At 41.1% G+C, this 22,615-nt stretch overlaps 1 protein-coding gene across 1 annotated transcript in view; it reads right to left on the bottom strand.

Moving 5' to 3' along the window:
• Positions 1–22,615, bottom strand: part of SLC9A9 (solute carrier family 9 member A9) — an 826,675-nt gene that overhangs the window by 147,474 nt on the left and 656,586 nt on the right. Inside the window, exon 14 of the mRNA XM_075546794.1 lies at positions 4,359–4,442. Within this exon, the coding sequence (XP_075402909.1) occupies positions 4,359–4,442 (84 nt within the window). The remainder of the gene's footprint in view (positions 1–4,358; positions 4,443–22,615) is intronic.

The raw sequence follows: 22,615 nt of genomic DNA, 5'->3' as shown, positions 1-22,615 counted from the left end.
AATCTAACTCAAGCAGCTCCAAACTGTACAATCCATTTATTCCATTCCTAGACAATATGTTTGGCCCAGGTCAGGCAGCCTGAATCCATGGTGGAGGGAGCATGCCTTCACTAGTAGTGGCAGGCATGGCTTGCCTACAATATTCATGAGCACATAATCTGGGTTCTAGGTAGACAATAAAATGAACATAAATGCCAAGTGGACAATGTATTTATGAAGCATAGGTACATAAAGAGGTCAGAGTCAAACCTGCTTGGCTTGCTACTCTGTGAGTGTAAAAGCAGAGCCTGTCTGCGATATAAAAGCCCCGCTGTCTAAGTGAACATCTGTTTACCCAGTGATGGCAGCACTGTACTTCCCAAAATGAATGCACAGAAGAACAAATGACCGTGAGAAGAGATGTCATTGAGGGTGTAAATCTGCTTTCATTTTTACTAGCCTGTCCATAATTGCGTGAAAATAAACTCCCAGGAAAAGTGAGACCAAAACTATGACATCACTGAGTGTAGTGTTATTGTTCTCAGAGAACACACTGACTGCTGTGTTATTGTTCTCAGTGAACACACTGACTGCAGTGTTATTGTTCTCAGTGAACACACTGAGTGTAGTGTTATTGTTCTCAGTGAACACACTGAGTGTAGTGTTATTGTTCTCAGTGGACACACTGACTGCAGTGTTATTGTTCTCAGAGAACACACTGACTGCAGTGTTATTGTTCTCAGTGAACACACTGACTGCAGTGTTATTGTTCTCAGAGAACACACTGACTGCTGTGTTATTGTTCTCAGTGAACACACTGAGTGTAGTGTTATTGTTCTCAGTGAACACACTGACTGCAGTGTTATTGTTCTCAGTGAACACACTGACTGCAGTGTTATTGTTCTCAGTGAACACACTGACTGCAGTGTTATTGTTCTCAGTGAACACACTGACTGCAGTGTTATTGTTCTCAGAGAACACACTGACTGCTGTGTTATTGTTCACAGTGAACACACTGAGTGTAGTGTTATTGTTCTCAGTGAACACACTGACTGCAGTGTTATTGTTCTCAGTGAACACACTGACTGCAGTGTTATTGTTCTCAGTGAACACACTGACTGCAGTGTTATTGTTCTCAGTGAACACACTGACTGCAGTGTTATTGTTCTCAGTGAACACACTGACTGCAGTGTTATTGTTCTCAGTGAACACACTGACTGCAGTGTTATTGTTCTCAGTGAACACACTGACTGCAGTGTTATTGTTCTCAGAGAACACACTGACTGCTGTGTTATTGTTCTCAGTGAACACACTGACTGCAGTGTTATTGTTCTCAGTGAACACACTGACTGCAGTGTTATTGTTCTCAGTGAACACACTGACTGCAGTGTTATTGTTCTCAGAGAACACACTGACTGCTGTGTTATTGTTCTCAGTGAACACACTGACTGCAGTGTTATTGTTCTCAGAGAACACACTGACTGCTGTGTTATTGTTCTCAGTGAACACACTGAGTGTAGTGTTATTGTTTTCAGTGAACACACTGACTGCAGTGTTATTGTTCACAGTGAACACACTGAGTGTAGTGTTATTGTTCTCAGTGGACACACTGACTGCAGTGTTATTGTTCTCAGAGAACACACTGACTGCTGTGTTATTGTTCTCAGTGAACACACTGAGTGTAGTGTTATTGTTCTCAGTGAACACACTGACTGCAGTGTTATTGTTCTCAGTGAACACACTGAATGTAGTGTTATTGTTCTCAGTGAACACACTGAGTGTAGTGTTATTGTTCTCAGTGAACACACTGAGTGTAGTGTTATTGTTCTCAGTGAACACACTGACTGCAGTGTTATTGTTCACAGTGAACACACTGAGTGTAGTGTTATTGTTCTCAGTGGACACACTGACTGCAGTGTTATTGTTCTCAGTGAACACACTGAGTGTAGTGTTATTGTTCTCAGTGGACACACTGACTGCAGTGTTATTGTTCTCAGAGAACACACTGACTGCTGTGTTATTGTTCTCAGTGAACACACTGAGTGTAGTGTTATTGTTCTCAGTGGACACACTGACTGCAGTGTTATTGTTCTCAGTGAACACACTGAGTGTAGTGTTATTGTTCTCAGTGGACACACTGACTGCAGTGTTAATGTTCTCAGTGAACACACTGACTACAGTGTTATTGTTCTCAGCGAGCACTGTGTGGGTTCCCACATTAATTTTCTTGCTTCTGAGTTATTTTTTATACTTCACTCCTTTTCTTCACTGTAAAGCCTGCCTCACAGCTCTTACATATTTTGAACAAAAACATCTTTTCTCTCACTTCTGGGTTTACAGTTCTCCTGCTGTGCTTTTCATGGTACCCAAGCAGCCTTAGGTTTAGTCTTTCATCACATTGATATATGTAATTTTCACAGAAATGTGGTAATTAGATACCTGTGAGTATAAGCAATGGCAGGGTCAAATTATGTTTCCAGATGAGAAATCAACTCAGGGGCATAATCCAGCATATGCTTCTAAGGCCTCTTAGAGAAGCCAGGGAGTCTCTGAGTAGTTTATGAGCCACCAGAACCTCTAAAAGCAAACCTGTCTCTGCAGGTTTGATCCTGACTCATTGCTATCCTGTGCACTTGGAGTAGAAATATGCTACGTTGGGTTTTCAATGGCAGTGATTGTTGCCAGGCCTGTCTTCTGATGTACCTCTAGGAAGACTGGAATTGCCAACTTTTTGATTAGTAGCCAGGTGCTTAATGTTTGTGCCCCCAGGATTTCTGCCAGAACCTCCAAGAGGTTGTTAATGGCCCAAATGGATTACTTTTAAGGTGGTGGCAACCCATTTGGCTATACATGCACCAGACCGAGTAAGGCAAGACATAAGAGCATCAAGTTCACTGCAGTCTGCTTTACTGAGCTTCACAGAAGCTGCAGGGGTTTTTGTTGTTGTTTTTGTTTGTTTAACAATTCAAGGTTCATGGTGACTAACACCCGTGCATTTTCCCAATGCATGTGCTCACTTCATGTCTCTGTTAAGTTTGGTAAGTCCCACAGTATCTCAACATTTTCTCATTATGCTATTGCACCCTTACTAGCATAAACATAACCTTCTTATTCCGTAAGACACAAAAAATATTCTTGGACTGATTTTACTTTGATATCTGGTTCATCACATTGGTCCGGAACCAGACTTGTAATATCTATGAAGTATAAGGTAATCTGACCACTGGTAGCAAAACTATGAAAACACAAAACCCCAAACCTTTACCTCTTATATCACCATCACCCTCAGCTTTCTTGGAATGCTCAGCTTTCGCCCAATTCCTTTCTAATTCTCTCTGTCATCTTCAGATGACCTTGCTGCATATCTTCCTGGCTTAGTTTATTTCTCTGCCTCCACAGTCACTTCTCTAAGTGGTTTTCCTTTCTTTCCTACTGTGATTTCCTTGCGTTTCTCTGACTTCTTCTCCCTTTTCCATTTTTACCTTCTCTCGTTGGCGACTCTTTGGATCTTCCCCTCCCCTCCGTTTAAGTCTTCCTTCCCCACTTATGTGTTGTGGCCCTAATCCTTGCTTATGCGACTGACATTTTCTTTCTGGAAGAAGGGAGATTCATGAGTGTGGAAAGGTAGCTACAAAGATGCCAATGCATTCCATTTTAGCACAGTCATTTGCTGCTCTGTGGTGCCTTTTGCCAAGGGTTACAGACGGAACTCTGACTGCAGTTCACAATGGGAAATCCCTTCAGGCTTGACTTCGCACCCTTCCAGTCACAGGGCGGAGCAAGGTGTGTCTGAGTGACTGTGTTTACACTGATTTCTAGAATGTTAAGCGTGTCTTTCACTGAGGAAATACAAAACACAAAATTTACTCCATTCTGCCGGGAAAGGAAAGTGCCACTGTTGAAGAATATGATGGATCAGACCCCCTCTCTTTGGCCCCATCTTCATCGGTCCCACAGAGTGATAAAAAATACACAGATAGGTTCTTGAGGGAAAAGAACGAGTCAGCCTGACTGAGGGACTGTGCTCCTACCATGCCAAGTCACCCTAGGGCGTGCACAAAAGGAGGGGCAGGTGACTTCTTCAAGGACCATGTGATTTTATCACTGGGTGTTAATCGTAGCCGTCAACAGGCCAAACACATTTGGTGCTGAGATACTCCACCTTAGCTCTTGTATGTACTGAAGTATGGATTGTCCGGTTTTCTTGATTATTTGAAACCGTTCTTTCTTCCGCTTTTTAAAACATCATTATGGCCGCGGATTCATTTTACCTTTCTGTGTTCGTCACCAGGCAGGAGCGCACATCTCAGGGATGAAGTGCCTAATGTTGTGCTCTGCCATGGGGCAGTCTCTGAGAGACCACCGTAATCCAAGGATACTTGTGGTCAAACCCATACCACATCCTGAAGAGCCACGCACTCTCTGTTTTGGTCGTGTTTTTATCCAAACTATTTGCTTCCTGGGGAGAAACAATAAAAAAATGCATTGGAAAAATAATAGAATACATTTCAATACAAAAATACATGTCAAGCCCAATGAAATTCAACTAAATATGAAACAAATTAGGTACCAGCCTCTTCATCTAAATTGTAAAGCAGTCGCCCAAAAAAATCAGCTCACAGATCTTGCCCTGTGGCTGGGACTCTTGTGACATAATTCAACATTTACTTTTCTTAATAATCCCAGTGTTATCAAACTGCTAAGAAATGCCATCATGTTTGACATCAATAAAAATGATCTTTCTGCCAGATTGCTATTATGGGAATTTTGCAATTTACTTCTGCCAAACTTGGATGGAATTTATCTATGACTTACCCAAAGGTCAAGACTAAAGGGACAAGCCTAATAAGTGGTATGCTAGTGTTCACTCGGTTCCTTTTTAAATAAGTCACTTGCAAAGGCTATAGTTAACTTTTGATACTTTTCTGCTGAGAGACAAATATCTCTCATCTCAATCCGATTCTGATTCACAGCGACTGCACAGAGCAGAGTAGACATGCTGCCCTGGTTCTTCTGCGGCTCTCCAGCTTTCTGGAAGCGGAGGAGCTCAGCTTTCTCTGGCAGAGCAGCTAGTGGGCTCCATCTACTGAACGTCCCTTTAGCAGCCCAACCAGGCCTCCTTCCATCCCAAACAACACAACCCCCTGCTACCAAGTGACTTCTGACTCACAGTGATCTTATATAGGGTTTCCAAGACTAAAACTTTATGGAAGCACGCAGCTCCATCTTTCTCCTGACAATTGAGGGGAGGTTCTGGACACCTATCTGGCCTTGTGGCTAGCAGCCCAAGGCCCAATCCACATTGGCAGTAACCCTTCTCTTATACCTCATAGAAAGCCTACTGTATCTCATCAAAACTCACTGCCATTGAGTGGATTCTGACTCACAGAGACCCTATCAGACAGCACAACTGCTCCTGTGAGTTTTCAAGACCATACAGACAGGAACAGAGAGCACCATCTTCCCACAAAGGGTGGTTGGTGGGTTTGAAGCGCCTACCTTGTAGTTAGCAGCCCAATGTAAAACCACTCTACCACCAGGGCTGCTTGCTATATCTATCTCACAGGAAGCCTCTAATCATTCTTATATTTTTTCCCCAAAGGGCCACGAAAGAATGAAGGGAGGAAAGGTATTAGAGGAATAAAATAGAAAAAGAATGTATTTGATAGGGGCTTATGTGAGTAGAGGAGCTGTAGTGGTGAAGTGCGTGAAGGATTTGGCAGCCAACTGAAAGTTCAGTGGTTCAAATCTACCAGGTGCTTCAAAGGAGAGACATGAGGCTTTCTGCTTCTCTGTCTTACAGGATTGTATGAGTCAGAACAAACCCAATTTCAGTGGACTTGGTTTTGGTATTATGTGAGAATGGAGAATAAAAATGTGAGAAAAAGGAAAGATGCTGAAATATATCTGTGCTTTGGAGACAGTGACATTTTCTTTCTTTCGTGAACTTTATTTCGCATTTTAACAGAAGTGAGTTCCAAGCTTCAATTGGTAATGTGCATTTCATTGGGTTTTTTGGGGGGGTGGCTTATATTTTATGTCCCCAAATCTCCCAGGAATTCCCAGGCCAGTAGTAATGTGATTGCTTTTCTGTAGACAGGATGGCATGTGAAGGATAATAGCAATTCCACTGCTCTGCCAACATCAGGTTTAGGCTAGGCCAAATTGTTTGTTCTCCTTTATTAATTTATTGTCTTTGCCCCTTTCAGCCAATTCCACTGTTAGGTAAACATGAGTAGCTGGACTCACAGGGTTATATATTGTCATCTGGAGCATTTGAATGTGCGTGCCAATATGCACTGTATCGCCACTCTCCACAAATGATATGAGAAGACAAGATAGTAAAGCATGGTTCCATCTTTATTAAGCCATTTATCCTTTGTCTAATGGTTGTAATGGAGACTCACAATGGCAAGAAAACCCAAACTCATGGCCCTAGTCATCAGTTGCCATAAGATCTCTGATTATCTAACCTTGTTCAGTTTCTGAAGCATTGTCCTTTAGTCTGCCAATGTACTCCATGAAGCTGATGGGAATTCTGTACCAAGGATGAAGTCAGTAGCATTAGATTTCTTAACTGTAGAAGTTCTCATGGTCTTTGGCTCATAAATAAGCCTTATAAATCTGGGAAGTGCTTCTGAAACTTAGTGGTGTATGGAACACATTGTCCATGCCCAATTTCTGTTGTGGGGAACTCATAGAATTCTGTTTTCTGATAGAGCTGGAGTGTCAGGCCTTGTTATGTGGAGTTAGAATTTATTCACCTTATTCTTTAAAAAGGAGATCAGGGTGTCCGGTTCAATTTCCAATTTTCTCCTCACCTTTCTCTAGCTATCTCCACCCAGGCAAAGGTGTCATATTTACAACCTCACCGCTGAACAGCTCTGCTTCATCATCTCTGCAACTTCTTTCCAGTCACCCATCTCTCCAACCGACACAGCATGTTGGGGTTCAGCTGGCAGAACAAAACTGCCTGTGTTAAAATACCCTTCAGAAACAGCTCTGATAATCACTGAGGGAAACGAATAAAAATAAATCTCTGCCAAATCCCTGGGGTTTTTTCCCCTGCTTGCTAACGTGTGGGTGGGGAGCCCCGGCGGTGCGGAGGTGAACTGTTTGACATGACCAGCAGTGAAAACACCAGCCTCTCCTTTGCTCTGGCAAAGAATGACAGTCTCAAAAACTCACAGGGGCAGGTCTAGCCTGTCCTAGAAGGTCGCGATGAGTGGACATGGAATCGATGGCAGTGAGTTTGGTTGTTCTTGGGTTTTAAAGTTGGGGTGATGTAGTGGTGAGTTTGACAGGCAGCCAGGAGACCAAGATTCTAGCACCTATGCTGCCTCAGCCCAGCTGAGTGCTCTTCTCAATAACGACAGTCCCCAGGTTGAGTATTCATTACATCCTAGGCAGTGGGCGAGTCACATTATCCTGTCAACCCCTCTTTCTTTTTTTAGATTTCATCACAATCTAGCAAGGTTTATTGTGTATACTGATTTTACAGATGAGGACGTAGAGAAGGCCCGAAAGGGAGGAAATGAATGCAAAATTACACAGGCAGCGTACGACACAGCTGGATGTGTGACCAGGACTCTTAGACTCCAAAGACCATGTTCTTCCCGCTCACGTGGCCTTTACATTGTGGACAGCAAAGGCATTCTGTATGAGGGTATTTAACCTTCTTGGGTTGCCATTTTCTTGTCTGTAAAATGGACTGAGGAAATTGGATAGGCTGGTCACTAAGATCTTAGTCTTATGGGAAAAGACCATACTTTATTAGGATCGACCATACTTTTATTATTGATGATAATAACAATGTAAGGCATTTTTGACCATTTAACATGTGCCAGGCATTGTTCTAAGTCTTTGCTGCATATTAATTCATTTAATTCTCATAACAATTTGATGGCATATGTTCTATTAGTTTTCCTATTTTTCAGATGAGAAAGCTGAGGTATCTGGGACTTGGCGAGGTTTCAAAGCATGCTTGCAGCCCAAATTCCCCTCATCCAGATGAAGCCCCAACAGGGAAGATAAAGCACAGACTAGGGCAAAGAGTTATCGTAATACAAACTTGTCCAAATATTGGGGTATCCCTGGAGGCTGACACAGAATGGTTGTATGTCTCCCATGAAAATGTAATGTAGTTGAGTAGACGCTCATGCAGAGTGACCATACAGGACGGGGCAGACCTGCCTCTGTGAGGTTCCAAGACTATAACTCTTTATAGGAGGAAAAAGCCCCAATTTTCACCCTCGGAGCAGCTGGCAGTTTCGACTCGCTAAACTTGATGTTTGCAGCCCAACACGCAACCATGCCGCCAGGGCTCCTTTGTATACACTCTCAGACATAATGGAAACAGTGGGGACTCCCTGCAGCTGGGTGAATGCCTACATCTTTGAAAGTGCCCCTATAGAAATGAAATTCATTAAGAATTTCTGTGGATTCTTAGACATAGGTTTCAAGGGTTTCTCAAGGTCTTAGTAATTTTCCCTGCCTTTCCTTCTCCATTTTATTTCATTTCTTGAGGGCAATACATGAGAACTCAGGTGCTCCTGAAGAATTCACCAGCTCCTGTCAGCAAACCTTCTGAGGAAAGTTTCATCAACTGATGGGAGCAACACATATTAGTAGCATTTGGAGTGGGGGTGGGGAAATGTAAAAGGCTGATCCATGAAGTCTTTTTTTAAAAAAAACTTTATTTTACTTGGGAGACTGGAGATGTAATTCATTTCACTACATTTTAGAGAAACAAACTGAAGTCCAATGAGAAGAAAACAGCTGTGGAGCACATTTCCCAGGCGGGCAGAATATCACTGATGATCCAGGGTTTACTTTTATGCTGATCCTCGATGAAATTTTCAGTGTTTACCTCAAATATCTCCTGGCCCAGATCTAGATCCATTCACTTAGTTCCCTGAAGTTATTGATGACTTAATAACTCACCTAAGAAATGCCATCAATAAATGAGTAGAAATTAATGAGTTGGTCTAGTGTATGTTCGCTGTGCACTGGGGGTAGAAGATAAATGTACCAAGGGAAGAGGCAGCCCTTTGTCATCACCCTGAAACAAGGAAGGGATCTGATGCGGCAGCACAAGGACCATACCCCTGGAAGGGTTCAGGTGGGGGGCAGGCAGCAGGTAACATCAATCTACTTGAGTTAGTCTGAGGCAGAGAGGAACTCCCACTGCAAGGACAGTCGATATGAGAAGATATCAGAAGTGAATCTGGAAATTGGTGGGGTTTTTAATCAAGAACAATCTTTCTTTCTGTTTTGAGTCCTCTCATTCCAGATGGGGAGTAGTGTGCACATTGGGATAAGCATAGGCCCTATGTGACCCTTTAAGGTCAGCACCAGTCTCTCTGGGGGAGAAAGATGAGGCTTTCTACACCTGTAAAAATTGACAGTCTCAGAAACTCAAATGGGTAGTTCTACTCTATCCTTAGGATTGCTATGAATCAAACAATTCAATGGCAGTGAATTTGGTTTGGTTTTAAAAGCACTATAGGCTGAGCCTAATGTTTGTTTGTTTTTTAATTAAAAATGTATTAAAAATAGTTAATGAGGAAAGAAATTTCTTGGATGATTATTGAGTAGCATATGCAGGGACACAAGATGACTGGGCACAGCGGAGCCCCTGCACAATGACAGCAGCCTCCGCTGCTGTTGCTGCACCACAGCCAGGGGGCACTCCCACCAGCACTGCCTGCTCTCTTGAGGACACTGAAGCCTTTGTGAACCATCTCTCCCTCTGTGTCTTAAAAAAAACAAACTCATTTGGGGCTCTTACAGCTCTTATAACATTCCATACATCAAGTGTATCAAACGTATTTGTACATATGTTGCCATCATCATTTCCAAAATTTTCTAGTTGAGCTCTTGGTATAAGCTCCTCCCTGCACCCCCCCCCACACTTCCACCCTCATGAATCTTTGTTCAATTATATATTGTTACTATTATTTTGTATCTTACACTGTATGTTGTCTCCCTTCACCCACATTTCTGTTATTTGTCCCCTTGGGAGGGGGCTATATCTCCAAACTTGTGATGGGCCCCCTTTCACCCCTTCCCCCTCCCCGACCATCCCTCTGCCCTCATGATATCGCTACTCCCACTACTGTTCCAGAGAGGTTTATCTGTCCTGAATTCCATGTGTCGAGAGTTCTTATCTGTACCAATGTATGTTCTCCGGTCTAGCCAGATTTGTAAGGTAGAGCTAGGTCATGGTAGTAGGGGCTGGGGGGAGGGGGAGGAAGCATTCAGGAACTAGATGAATGTTGTGTGTTTCATCAGTGCTATATTGCACCCTGGTTGAATCATCCCTTCCTTATAACCCTTCCGTGGGGGATATTCAATTGTTTACAGATGGACTTTGGGTCTATACTCCAAACCCCTCATTCTTATCGATATACTTGTTGTTGGATATTTTGATACCTGATTCCATCAACAACTCATGATCACACAGGTTGGTGTTCTATTTCCATGTGGCCTTATTTGCTTCCCTGCTGGGTGGCTCCTTGTTTAACTAAAACACTTTAAGACCCAGATGCTATATCTTTTGAAAGCTGGGCACCATCCACTCACTTCACCACATTTGCTTATGCACCCAATTTGTCTTCAGCAATCATTTGGGGAAGGTGAGTATCAAAAATTGCCAGGTTATTAGAGCAAAGTGTTCTTGTGTTAAGGAAGGCCTTGAGTAGAGGTCCAAAGTCTGTCTCCTATCTTAATACTGAACATATGTGTACATTGGTCTCTATCCCTTTCATTATAAATTAGTATATTTACACATATACACACCTATAGCTATACTATATAAACCACTTTTGCCTCATATTTATTTCCTCTATTTTCTTTCACCTTCATCCTATTCCACTAACAGGCTCACCCTCCATTCGGCTCTCAGAAGTTCCTCTCAGATACTTTGCACTTGATTAAACCCCACCAGTCATTATTTACCCTCCTTGCCATCAATTGTAGATCTCTTGCTGTTCCCTTATCCCTGAGTTTGTTGGCTCCCTACTCCCCCTCCCCATCCCCTCTTCTCCGATGTCCCCCTGGAACTGTCAGTTCTGTTGTTTTCTTGTATAGATTGTTCATCCTGCCTATCTTGTATAGATAGACATAGGGCAAAAAAAAAAGAAAGAAAGAAAGAAAAAACAACAAACAACACAAAACAAGAAAAAAAGCAATAGATAGTTTTAGTCTGTCTTCTGAACCTCATGTGGGTTTTCTGATCATGTGTGATGAGGTGCCAAGCACTGTCCTCTAGGTCAAAAGTCTATTTTCAGATTTCCTCTGGGACTTGGTTACTTTGTTCCCTTTGCTACCCTGTTGTCCTCCCTTTGCCTTTCACCCCACTGGGCATGGGGCAGACTGAAGCCTCATATTTAATGACCGAGATTGGAACTGTAGATTTAAGAGTATTACATCTCAATTTTTATTTGCCGTTGGTATTTCCAAGAAGCCAAATATTTGATATATATGGAATTTCTGGCTCCTTTATTATTTTCTACTTCTGGTAAAATTTAAAAATGATTGGAGTATATAGTATCTTTTTTTTTGCTCCTTACACAAAGGGAATAAGCCAGAGGTTGTGAAATGACAGAGTAATGTAGGAAGTAATTAACTGCTTTCTTTATTCTCCTCACAGTGGGTATGCTGGTCACTTTATTTTATATTCAATAATGCTTTATTGTGCTCTAGGTGAACATTAACACAGCAAATCAGGTTCCCCTTTAAATGTGGGGAAGAAAAATGGAGCTTGCTACTGTAAATAACTACGGTCTCAGAAACCCCTGGGGCAGTTCCATCTTGTCCTCTATTAGGGTCTCTACTGACACAAATGCAACTTGTTTTTAATAACTTTTAAATGGTGACATTGGCTACAATTTTAATAATGTGCCAGCTTGGTGAAGTAAAATTACTTGGTAGGATACTTCCATCATGTCTTTGTAACCCCCATCATATGATCAGTGAAAACATGTTAAAGGAGCTAGAGCAGGGCAGAGGCCAAGGGGTTGCGTGGCTGAGAGGCCCAGGATCAAAGAGGGATGTGCCTACTAGTATGGCTGAGAGGAGGTGGTGTATACAAAAGAAGTGTACTTTTAATGGTTTTGATCCTGACTTGCAAAGCTGTTGGTATTAAGTGCTGTTGAACTGATTCTAACCATAGCAACCTTGTATACAACAGAAAGAAACACTGTCTGACCTTGTACCAATGTTCCACTGCTATTCATGTGCGTTCTGTGGCTAAACCCTTAGACTTGGGATTCCTTCTTCATAGTCTCATCTTAGTCAGGCAGTTCCACCTTGGGTGACCTTGCTGGAATTTGAAATATTGATGGCAGAGCTTCCAGCATCACAGCAAGATACAAGCCAGAACAGTCTGACAAACTGACAGACAAGTGGTATCATCTGTTAAATGCCTTTCTAACTTCAATAATTTTGAGTACTGTGTTTTGAGTTCTGTGTGGCCATTGCCACAAATGACTGAGCTAACAGAGCAGCAGAGGGCTGTGGGAGGGATAGTTGGTGTCAGAATAAAGAAGGTCGGGCCTCTGCCTCTTAGAAACCAGTCCTGGGCTGGTGTAGAGTTGATTTCCATTCCTTTTTGTATAGCCTGAGAAGGTCAGACATTACTTCCACATCATTTCTTCAGTCAGTATTCTTAATGTTTCCATTAGGCTGGTCTGCTTTCTTGACCTAGTTTCTATCCCCTTCATGCCCTCTAATCATTCCTTTTGGATGAATATTGAGAATTTGGTTATTTGTTTAAGGGAGCACATTATTATGGCTAATAGAATTTATTTTATAAGCCAATCTAGTGTTTGGCTGAAAGGTGACCTGCAGAAATAGCTTCAATTCCAAGCTCAAAAGGTTTCTTAGGGAGATAATCCAGAGGGTTCCTCTAGTCTTCATCGGTCCAGTAGGTCTTGTCTCTTTCAGCAATTTGAATTGTTCTCTATATCATCTCCTATTATTTTGGGGCCCTCTATTGTGTCTCTGGTCAAAATGGTTAGTAGCAACAGTCAGGTACCCTCTAGTCCTCCTAGGCTCAGGTTAGAAGAGGCTGTGTTTATGTACTTGTTTTTGGTTGAGCTTTTGATTTCCTTCATTCTCTTTTGCTCCGTATAAGTAGAGACCAAAAGTTGTATCTTAGTTGGTTGCTCACCAGTTTTTTAAGATTCCCACACACTGCTCACTGCACTAGGACGAAGGACACTGTTTTTGTGAACTATGATGTATCAATTGACTAAGTTGTCTCCTTAGACTGTGATCCCTTTTAACGCAGTAAACCAATGCTCCGAGTTTCTGGAATATGTGTGGGAAGCCTCTGTCAGTGTGCTCCTCTATGTGGTTTGTTATATGTGGGATTAGGAGAGATCATCTAAAATTTTGGGGGAAAAATTAGAAGTTAACATAATTTTTGCACAGACCTTTTGAAGCCCTCACATACATTCAGTACACACAAATTGAAATATACATATGCCTATAAATAAAGCTATACATGCACATGCGTTTACTCATGTATATATTCCTGTACATACACAGGCATCCACTTAGACCTACATAACCATGCATATTTTTGGTTGCTTATACGGTTGTTGCAAAATTGCCTGTAGTATAACATTTTCCCAAACTGTCCCTTTTTCTCCTGTATTTGCCTTGGTCAAGTTGAGCTGACTTGGCTCATATTTGGGATTGATGTTCCCATCACCAGAAGTAACAATTGCCTACTACTCAAAGCTCTAATTTTTCTATATCCTTCCCATTCCTGGTTACCATCAAAGAAATGCTGTCTTTTAAGTGTACACCTATTCCTGACTTTTTACACTAGTGGTACCATACAGCGTTTGTCCTTTTAGGACTGATTTATTTCACTCAGGATATTGTCCTCCAGATATATCTATGTTATGGTTCGCAAACTCATTATTCTTTATAGTTGCATAGTGTTTCCTTATATATGCATGTGCCACAATTTGTTTATCTACTTAGACATCGATGGACACTTAGATTGTCCCATGGTTTTGCTAATATGAATTTTTGCGAATGCTGCAATAAGCATATGTGTGACTTTTTGTGTCATCAACTTGTGTGACTCCTATTTATATCTAATATATGTACTGAGGGGTAGGGTTGATGAACCACAAGGTATTTCAATATCTAATGTTTAGAAGAAGCAACATGCTCTTTCCGAAAGTGGTTGTATCATTGGTAATCTTATTTTAAGTGGCTCCTTGTTCTTAGCACCATCCCAGAGAGGGAGCAACAGGAAAACCACTAAGGCACGACTGGCTTAGTGCTTATGCAAACCCTTGAGAGAAAACAAAGGGCTCTGAGCAGAATCTGGGAAAACAGGACATTGAAGACAGAGAAGTTTCTCTGTGTACTAACTTTAATGAAAAAGGACTAAGCAAATATAAATAGAATCTTCTGTCAATATTCAAATCTGAGGCCTTTATAAGTGAACAGGTTAACTCTGCTCTCGAGTAATCATGTGAGATTGTGTCTCATTTCAGGGGGATTCAATGGATTGTGAACATGAGCCCAAGAATATTTTCCTTCTCATGTCTTAAGACTTCCTAGTCAATGTTAATATCAGTGGAGGTTTCATGAATAATAACTAAGACTAAAAATTATTGTGAGAAATCTGTTGATCTCTTTATGAGTTCCAGTGTACTTTTCTGAAGATAGTACATGTAGATGAAATTTGATAATAGTATTTTCACCCTAGCACCTCTCCCAATTTATGTACTAAGTTTAAGTTTATTGTTTTTCTTTTTAAGCAACAAAGAGATTTGGTGCCCCCAGTGAGAAAAAAAAATTAAATCTTAATAGAATAGTATAATGAGGAGTCCAGTAGGCACTCCTTCACTGCCAACCTCAGATTTACAGTTTTAAAGACAAGTCATTCGTTCTTAGGCTTCATATATAACAGATTTTATGCAAATAGTCTTATTTTTATTATACCAAGAAAAATTAATGAAGGTTCCCAGGAAGTCAGAGTCAGAGCATTCATGCTTGGGGGGAGGGTGTGGGATGAAGGTGACAATTGGGTAAGAATAAGTCTAACGGTTGAGATGACGTAGACATACTACCAGATGCCTATGTTTAGCTACATACAAAGATAACTTTGATATATAGCAGATCTGAGATCATCTAGGGGAAAGTAAATTATTCCTATCAGGTAAATATAACACAAAGGAGCTTTGAAATGTTCTTGGAAAAATTCCATTATCTTTTAATTCCATATTTATACAACTTTTGTGAATGCACTTATATTGTGATACTTTTTAAATATGTCCACATATTATTTGATCTTTTCCATTTTAAAAGATGAAGTCTAATTTTCCTGCCTGTTGAGTATGAGTTGTGCTTAATGAATCCTTTCTAATGAATAGAATTTGGCAGAAGTTGTGGTGTATCATAGCCAAGTGTAGGTTATAGGAAAGCATCATGGCTTCCTCCTTGCTGTCGCTCTTGAACCGTTCACTTGGAAGTAAGTCAGCTGCCATGCGATGAGTACACTCAAGTAGCTCTCTGGTGAGGCCTAGGTAGCAAGGAAATGAATTTGCCTGCCAACAGACATGTAAATCACCATGAAGCGTATCCTTCAGCCTTAGTCAAACTTCCAAACAACTGTGATTTTGGCTGTATATCCTGAGAGACTCAGAGTTAGAAGGACTCAGCTAAGTTTATTTTCAATTCCTGACTCAGATTCCTAACCCATAGAAAATGTTTGCTCTTTTAAGGCACTGATTTGTTATATAGCAACTAAAAGCTCATGTAGCTATATACTGGAAACATAAATTGTAGAAGTGAAAGGCAATGGAATAGGAGTTAGCAAGAAGTGATGATAAGGTCTTGCAAATCTTTGTCTCTGTTTTTTGTAATTATTGATAGTTTACGCAGTACTTTTACAAAGCTAACGTATTTGAAGTAGAGAAGACATATTATCCTCCTTATAATGATCCTGTGTTCACTATGCTTACATTGAAGATAAAAAATTGAGTTCAAAGAGATAAAGTGATGGGTAGGCTTAGAGGCAGAGGAAAGTCCACACCATCTTACTGTAGCGGCTTTACATTCTTAACAAACACCTGCTTTATCATATAATAGTAATATTATTATTATATAGCACTTACTATTACACAGTTTAATTATTGTGCCAATCCTTTATATACCCATACATACACGCAAATACCCACATACTAAGGAAAGCAGAACCAGGAAATAATAGGATGATGGCATATATATAAGTTTTTTGCCCTCATGCACTTTGTTTTTTTAAAGTTTTATTCAGAGCTTTTACAATTCCACTGTTCAGTCACGTCAAGCCGTATTATACAATTGCAAAAACAGTTTCAAAACAGTTTCTTTCAAGTAATAATGATTAGAGCTGAGATACGGGAGAGGGAAAACAAGAAAACTATGGAAAAATTTAATGCAGCAAAAACTTAGTTCTTTGAAAGGATTAACAGAGTTGTTAGACCACTGGCAAACCTAACCAAAGTAGGAAGGAACAAATATCAATTTCAAGGTTGCGAGACGAAACAGGGGACATTACAACAGACCCTAATGAAATCTAAAGGATAATTACACAGTACTATGAAGGCCTGTACTATAATGAATTCAACAACTTGGAAAACATGCACAAATACTTAGAAACACAGTCCCTCCCTAGACTATCCCAGATGGATGTCAAGAATCTTGACAGACCCATAGCAATGAAAGAAATAGACAAGGTTATCAAAGGAGTACCAACAAAAAAATCCCCCGGATCAGATGGCTTCACAGGAGAGTTCTACCAAGCATTCAGGGAAGAACTGAAACCAATCCTACACAAACTCTTCTAGAACATAGAAAAAGACGGAAAACTCCCAAACGCTTTCTATGAAGCTGGTATAACTCTGATAACTAAAGTGGGCAAGGATCCCACAAGAATTGAGAACTACAGATCAATATTCCTAATGAATAGCGATCCAAAAATCCTTAACAAAATATTGGCCAATAGAATACAAAAGCATATAAAAAATAGAATTCACTGTGACCAAGTGGGATTCATACCAGGGATGCAGGGATGGTTCAACATATGAAAGACCATTAGTATCATTCACCACATTGGAAGGAAAAATTATAAGAACCACATGATAACATTGATAGATGTGGAAAAAACATTTGACAACATCCAACACCCATTCCTGTTTAAGACACTCAAGAAGATAGGCATAGAAGGAAAACTCCTCAATATTATACAACCTATATATGAAAAACTTACAGCCAACGTGGTAGTCAATGGAGAAAAGATGAAAACAATTCCACTGAAAATGGGGACCAGAAAAGGATGCCCTTTGTCCCCACTCCTATTTAACATCATACTGGAGATCCTAGCTAACAAAATAAGACAAAGAAAAGGCATCAAAGGTATTCATCTGGGGAAGGAAGAGGCAAAATTATCATTACTCACAGACAATATGATTTTACACAATGAAAATCCCCTAAACTCCAGAAGTGGAGTGTTGAAAGCAATAGAGGAATATGGCAGAGTGGCGGGGTACAAGATCAACAAACAGAAGTCTGTTGGACTGCTATACACATCAGACAAGATCACAGAAGAGGCAATTAAAAAGGTAGTACCCTTTACAATAACCAAGCACAAATTAAAATATCTAGGGATATGGCTGACTAAAAAAAACCCAAAAGGTTTGTATGAGGAAAATTGCAGAACAATATTACAAGAAACCAAGATGACCTCAACAAATGGAAGAATATCCCATGCTCATGGATCCAAAGACTCAATTTAGTAAAGATGTCAGTTCGGCCCAAGGCACTGTATAAGTTTAATGCTATCCCAATACAAATACCATCATCCTTCTTCAAATAATTGGAAAAACTGATTACCAACTTCATATGGAGAGGGAAGAAGCCCAGAATTAGCAAAGGACTCCTCAAAAAGAACGACAAAATGGGAGGGCTTGTTTTATCTGACTTTAGTGAGTACTGGTGTGGTTCTGGTATAATGACAGATATTCAGAACAATAGAAAAGAGCTGAAGACCCAGAAATAAAACCATTAGCATACAGGCAACTGATTTTTGATAAGGACCCAAAAAAAACATCAAAGGGGAAGCGGATGCCCTCTTCAATAAGTGGAGCTGGAAAAAATGAATATCTACCTGCAGAAAAATTAAGCAAGACCCTTACCTCACTCCATGCACAAGAATAAAGTCAAGGTGGATCACAGACCTTGATGTAAAACCCCAAACAATTAGGGTCATTAATGAGAGAATTGGGAAAAACCTGAGAACCTTGGTACAGCGAATACATAGGCTATCAGAAATAGGGAAGGATACAAATACAGAGTCTCAAATGGACAAATGGGATATATTGAAGATAAATCACACCTGTGTACATCAAAAGAATTCACCAAGAGTGTAATAAGAGAGCTCACTGATTGGGTAAACATATTTAGCAATGACACATTGAACAAAGGCCTTATTACTAAAATCTACAATATTTTGCAAGCTTACAATAAGAGAAAAACTAACTGCCCACTGAGGAGGTGGGCAAAGGACCTGAACAGAAGTTTCCAAGGGCCAGAAACCCAAATGGCCAATATACATATGAGAAAACGTTCCCGATGATATGCCATAAGAGGAATGCAAATGAAAATAACTATGAGATACCACCAAACACCCTCACAGATGGCCCAATTCAAAGAAGCAGAAAGCAACCAGTGTTGGAGAGGCTGTGGGGAGATAGGAACTCTCATCCGCTGCTGGTGGACCTGTAGGTATGTACAGTCACTATGGAAATCAATTTGGCGATATCTAAATCTGATGGAAATAGAGTTACCACACAACCCAGCAATCACCCTACTGGACATATACCCAGAAGAGGCAAGAAACAAGCCACGGCCAAACATCTGTGCTCCAATGTTCATTGAGGCACAGTTCACAATTGCAAGGGGTTAGAAACAACCTAAATTTCCATCAACAGACAAATGGATTAAAATAAAAAACTGTGGTACATACATATAATGGAGTACTACGTTTCACTAAAAAGCAGTAATGAACGCGTGAAACATATTGCTGCATGGGAAGAACTGGAGGAAATTATGCTAAGTGAAGTAAGCCACGCATAAAAGGACAAGGACAACATGAGTCCACTGAGGTAAGCTTAAAAAATGCAAAAGGGGCATTCCTGGGGTGAGGTTCAGGTAGTATGGCGGAGGCCAACCCAAATCAAGGGGTACATATGGTAGGCAACTAAAAAGGAGGGGGAAAAAGAAATTAAAAAAAGATAGAAATGTGTAGCAGAACAGGGCACTAACCCACCCAAGGGGAGGGTATTGTTTATATCTCCACAGGGAAAGAGGGACCAGACTTCAACCCAGTGCTCCGGGATGTGAATGCAGCATGCCGGCATGGAGCAGGGAGCCAGTGGAGAGGTCATAGGGCCCAGCCCCAAGCCCAAATATGTGGACAGCCGCCTCTCCTCTGAGAAGAATTTCCTTTAGAGGACAGCACTGAAGCTGTAGCTCAGGGAGAGGGACATGTCTGATCAGAGCACACAGGAGCAAATGAAGGGGGAGGAAGAGAGAGTGGAGCTCATCCTGGTCCACCAAGCCTTGAGGACGATATTCCTGCTCAGAGCAGCCAAAGCACAGAGAGGACCTATGGCCGACCCCACTATAAGACATGATACCCCTCGCTGACCCATGACCCTACAGGGGACAACATTGGAGACACAGTGATGGGATTGTACCTGGTCTGACCTCACCCCACCAAGGCAAAACACTAAGGGCGTGCGGCATAGCAGCAGGGAGAGCAGAGCAGGGAGGTCCTGAGGGAGTGCCAAAGATAGAGTTTGGGGCCAGGGCATGGCACCCCATCGGACTTGACCAGAGGACACTCCTAGAGATCACCAAACAGACCTTGAACTATTTACAGGTTTTTCTTTGTTGTTGTTGTTTTCTTTTGTTGCTTTGCTTTGCTATGTCTTTTATATGAATATTATTATCTCTGCAGGTCTATCTAGATAAAATAAGCTGGATGAACAGTCTGGAGGAGAAAACAACAGGACTGATGGTTCTGGGAAGACATGGGAGAGGGGGTTGTGGAGGAAAGGATGTGGTGTTGATCAACCCAGGGACAAGGGAACAACTGATCCAAAATCAGTGCCAAGTAGGGTATAAGAGGCCTGCTAGGGATTGATTAAGGGCAATGTGACCAAGAGAAATTACTGAGACCCAAATGAAAGCTGAGCATGATGGTGGAACAAGAGGAAAGTAAAAGGAAATAGAAGAAAAAACTAGGAGGAAAAGGGCATTTATAAAGGTGTAAATATAAGCATGTACATATGTAAATATATTATATATGATGACTGGGGAATAGATGTACACGCATATATGTATAGGTTTAGTATTAAGGTAGCAGATGGACATTTGGCTTCCACTCAAGTACTCCCTCAATGCAAGAATACTTTGTTTTATTAACCTGGCATTCCATGATGCTCACCTTCCCGACACAATCGCTTAAGACAAATGGGTGCATAAGCATATGTGGTGAAGAAAGCTGATGGTGCCTGGCCATCAAAGGATATAGCGTCTTCAATCTTAAAAACTTGAAGGTAAACAAGTGGCCATCCAGCTCAGAAGCACAAAGCCCACATGGAAGAAGCGCACCAGCCTGTGTGATCACGAGGTGTAGAAGGGATCAGATATCAGGCATCAAAGAACAAAAAAATTCATATCATTGTGAATGAGGGGGAGTGCAGATTGGGGACCCAAAGGCCATTTGTAGGCAAGTAGACATACCCTCACAGAAGGGACGCAGGGAGGAGACGAGCCAGTCAGCATGCAGTGCAGCAACGATGAAACACAACTTTCCTCTAGTTCTTAAAAGCTTCCTCCCTCCCCCCACTATCATGATCCTAATTCTACCTTAGAAATCCAGCTAGACCAGAGGATGTACACTGGTACAGATAGGAACCAGAAACACAGGAAATCCAGGCCAGATGGTCCCTTCAGGACCAATTGTGAGAGTGGCAATACCAGGAGGGTGGAGAAAGGTAGGATAGAAAAGGGGAACCTCCTCCCTGGGAGATGGACAACAGAAAAGTGGGTGAAGAGAGACGTCAGACAGTGTGAGATATGACAAAATAATAATAATTTATAAATTATCAAGGGTTCGTGAGGGATGGGGGAGAGGGGAAGGAGGGGAAAATGAGGAGCTGATACCAAGGGCTCAAAGAGAAAGCAAATGTTTTAAGAATGATGAGGGCAACGATTGTACAAATGTGCTTGACATACAATGGATGGATGCATGGATAGTGATAAGAGTTGTAAGAGCCACTAATAAAATTATTTATTAATAAAAGAAACATTTTCTTTCTTTTTGAACTCTTTGATATCAGCTCCTCTTTGTCCATTTCCTGCCCCACCATACCCTCCAGGAACCCTTTTATTAGTATTATTTTTTTGCCATATCTTACACAATCTTATCTATCCATTCACATACAATTCTGTCATTCAATCCCGTCCAGTGGGGTTATTCAACCATCAGTTCTATCAGCTCCTCATCCCCTTCCTGCCCCCCCACTCTTTCCTGTACCTTCAAGGACCATTATTCCTGTTACTATTTCTAAAGGGTCATATATCTTGACTTGCATGTACCAAATGATCTTAAATATACAAATGAACATATGTATATCTAACATGCTTAATAACATAAAAAAATAAAAGTCATAGTAGTAAGGGGAAGAAATATTAGAGAACTATAGGATAGTTATGTGATTTATTAGTGCCACACCACACTCTGGATTTATCATCCCTGCTGTGTGGCCATTCTGTGAGGGCTTGTCCGTTTATCTTACTGGTGGGTTTGGGGTCTCTGATATATTCATGTCCCTTCACATTGATTTAGTTGCTTGTTTTTCAATTCTGATACCTCTTCCCAGTGATATCTCGTGATTATACAGGCCAGTGTGCTTCTTCCTTGAGGGTTGTGTTGCTTCCCTGCTAGATGGCTGTTTGCTTAACTACAAGCCTTTAAGACCCCAGGTGTTATATCTTTTAATAGCCAGGCACCATCAGCTTTCTTCACCATATTTACTATACACCCATTTTCTTCAGCAATGGTATCAGGAAGGTGAGTACCATACAATGCTGCATTTTTAGAGCAAGCCATTCTTGTACTCAGGTAAGATTTAAGTAGAGGCCCAACGTCCATCTGCTTCCTTGCTTCATTTGCATATATACATATATCAACAAATACACATATACTTACATATTTTTCTTCTTTCCTCTTTTCTTTTTTATTTCCTCCTACCCCACTATTATGTTTACCCATCATTTACCTCTCAGTAATTTCTCTCAGATACAATTTGATTGATCAAACATGACCAGAAAAGCTATAGCCTCCTCGCCATCAATTTTAGAACACTTACTGTTCTCTTGTACCTGTCATTTTTGGCTCCCCACTCCCTTCCCCCACCTCCCCTCCCATGGTCCCCAAGCACTGTTGGACCAGTCGATGTCTCTGTAAGATAAACACCAAAAAAATCATACAGATAGTCACATGACTAATAGGAATCCTGACATAGCACAGATGAACATCTCCCTGTTAAACAAA

The sequence above is a fragment of the Tenrec ecaudatus genome, chromosome 4, assembly GCF_050624435.1.
Source record: "Tenrec ecaudatus isolate mTenEca1 chromosome 4, mTenEca1.hap1, whole genome shotgun sequence".
NCBI classification, from domain to species: Eukaryota; Metazoa; Chordata; class Mammalia; order Afrosoricida; family Tenrecidae; genus Tenrec; species Tenrec ecaudatus.
The sequence above is the reverse complement of the archived record's forward strand: the minus strand, read 5'-3'. Positions and strand labels throughout refer to the sequence as shown.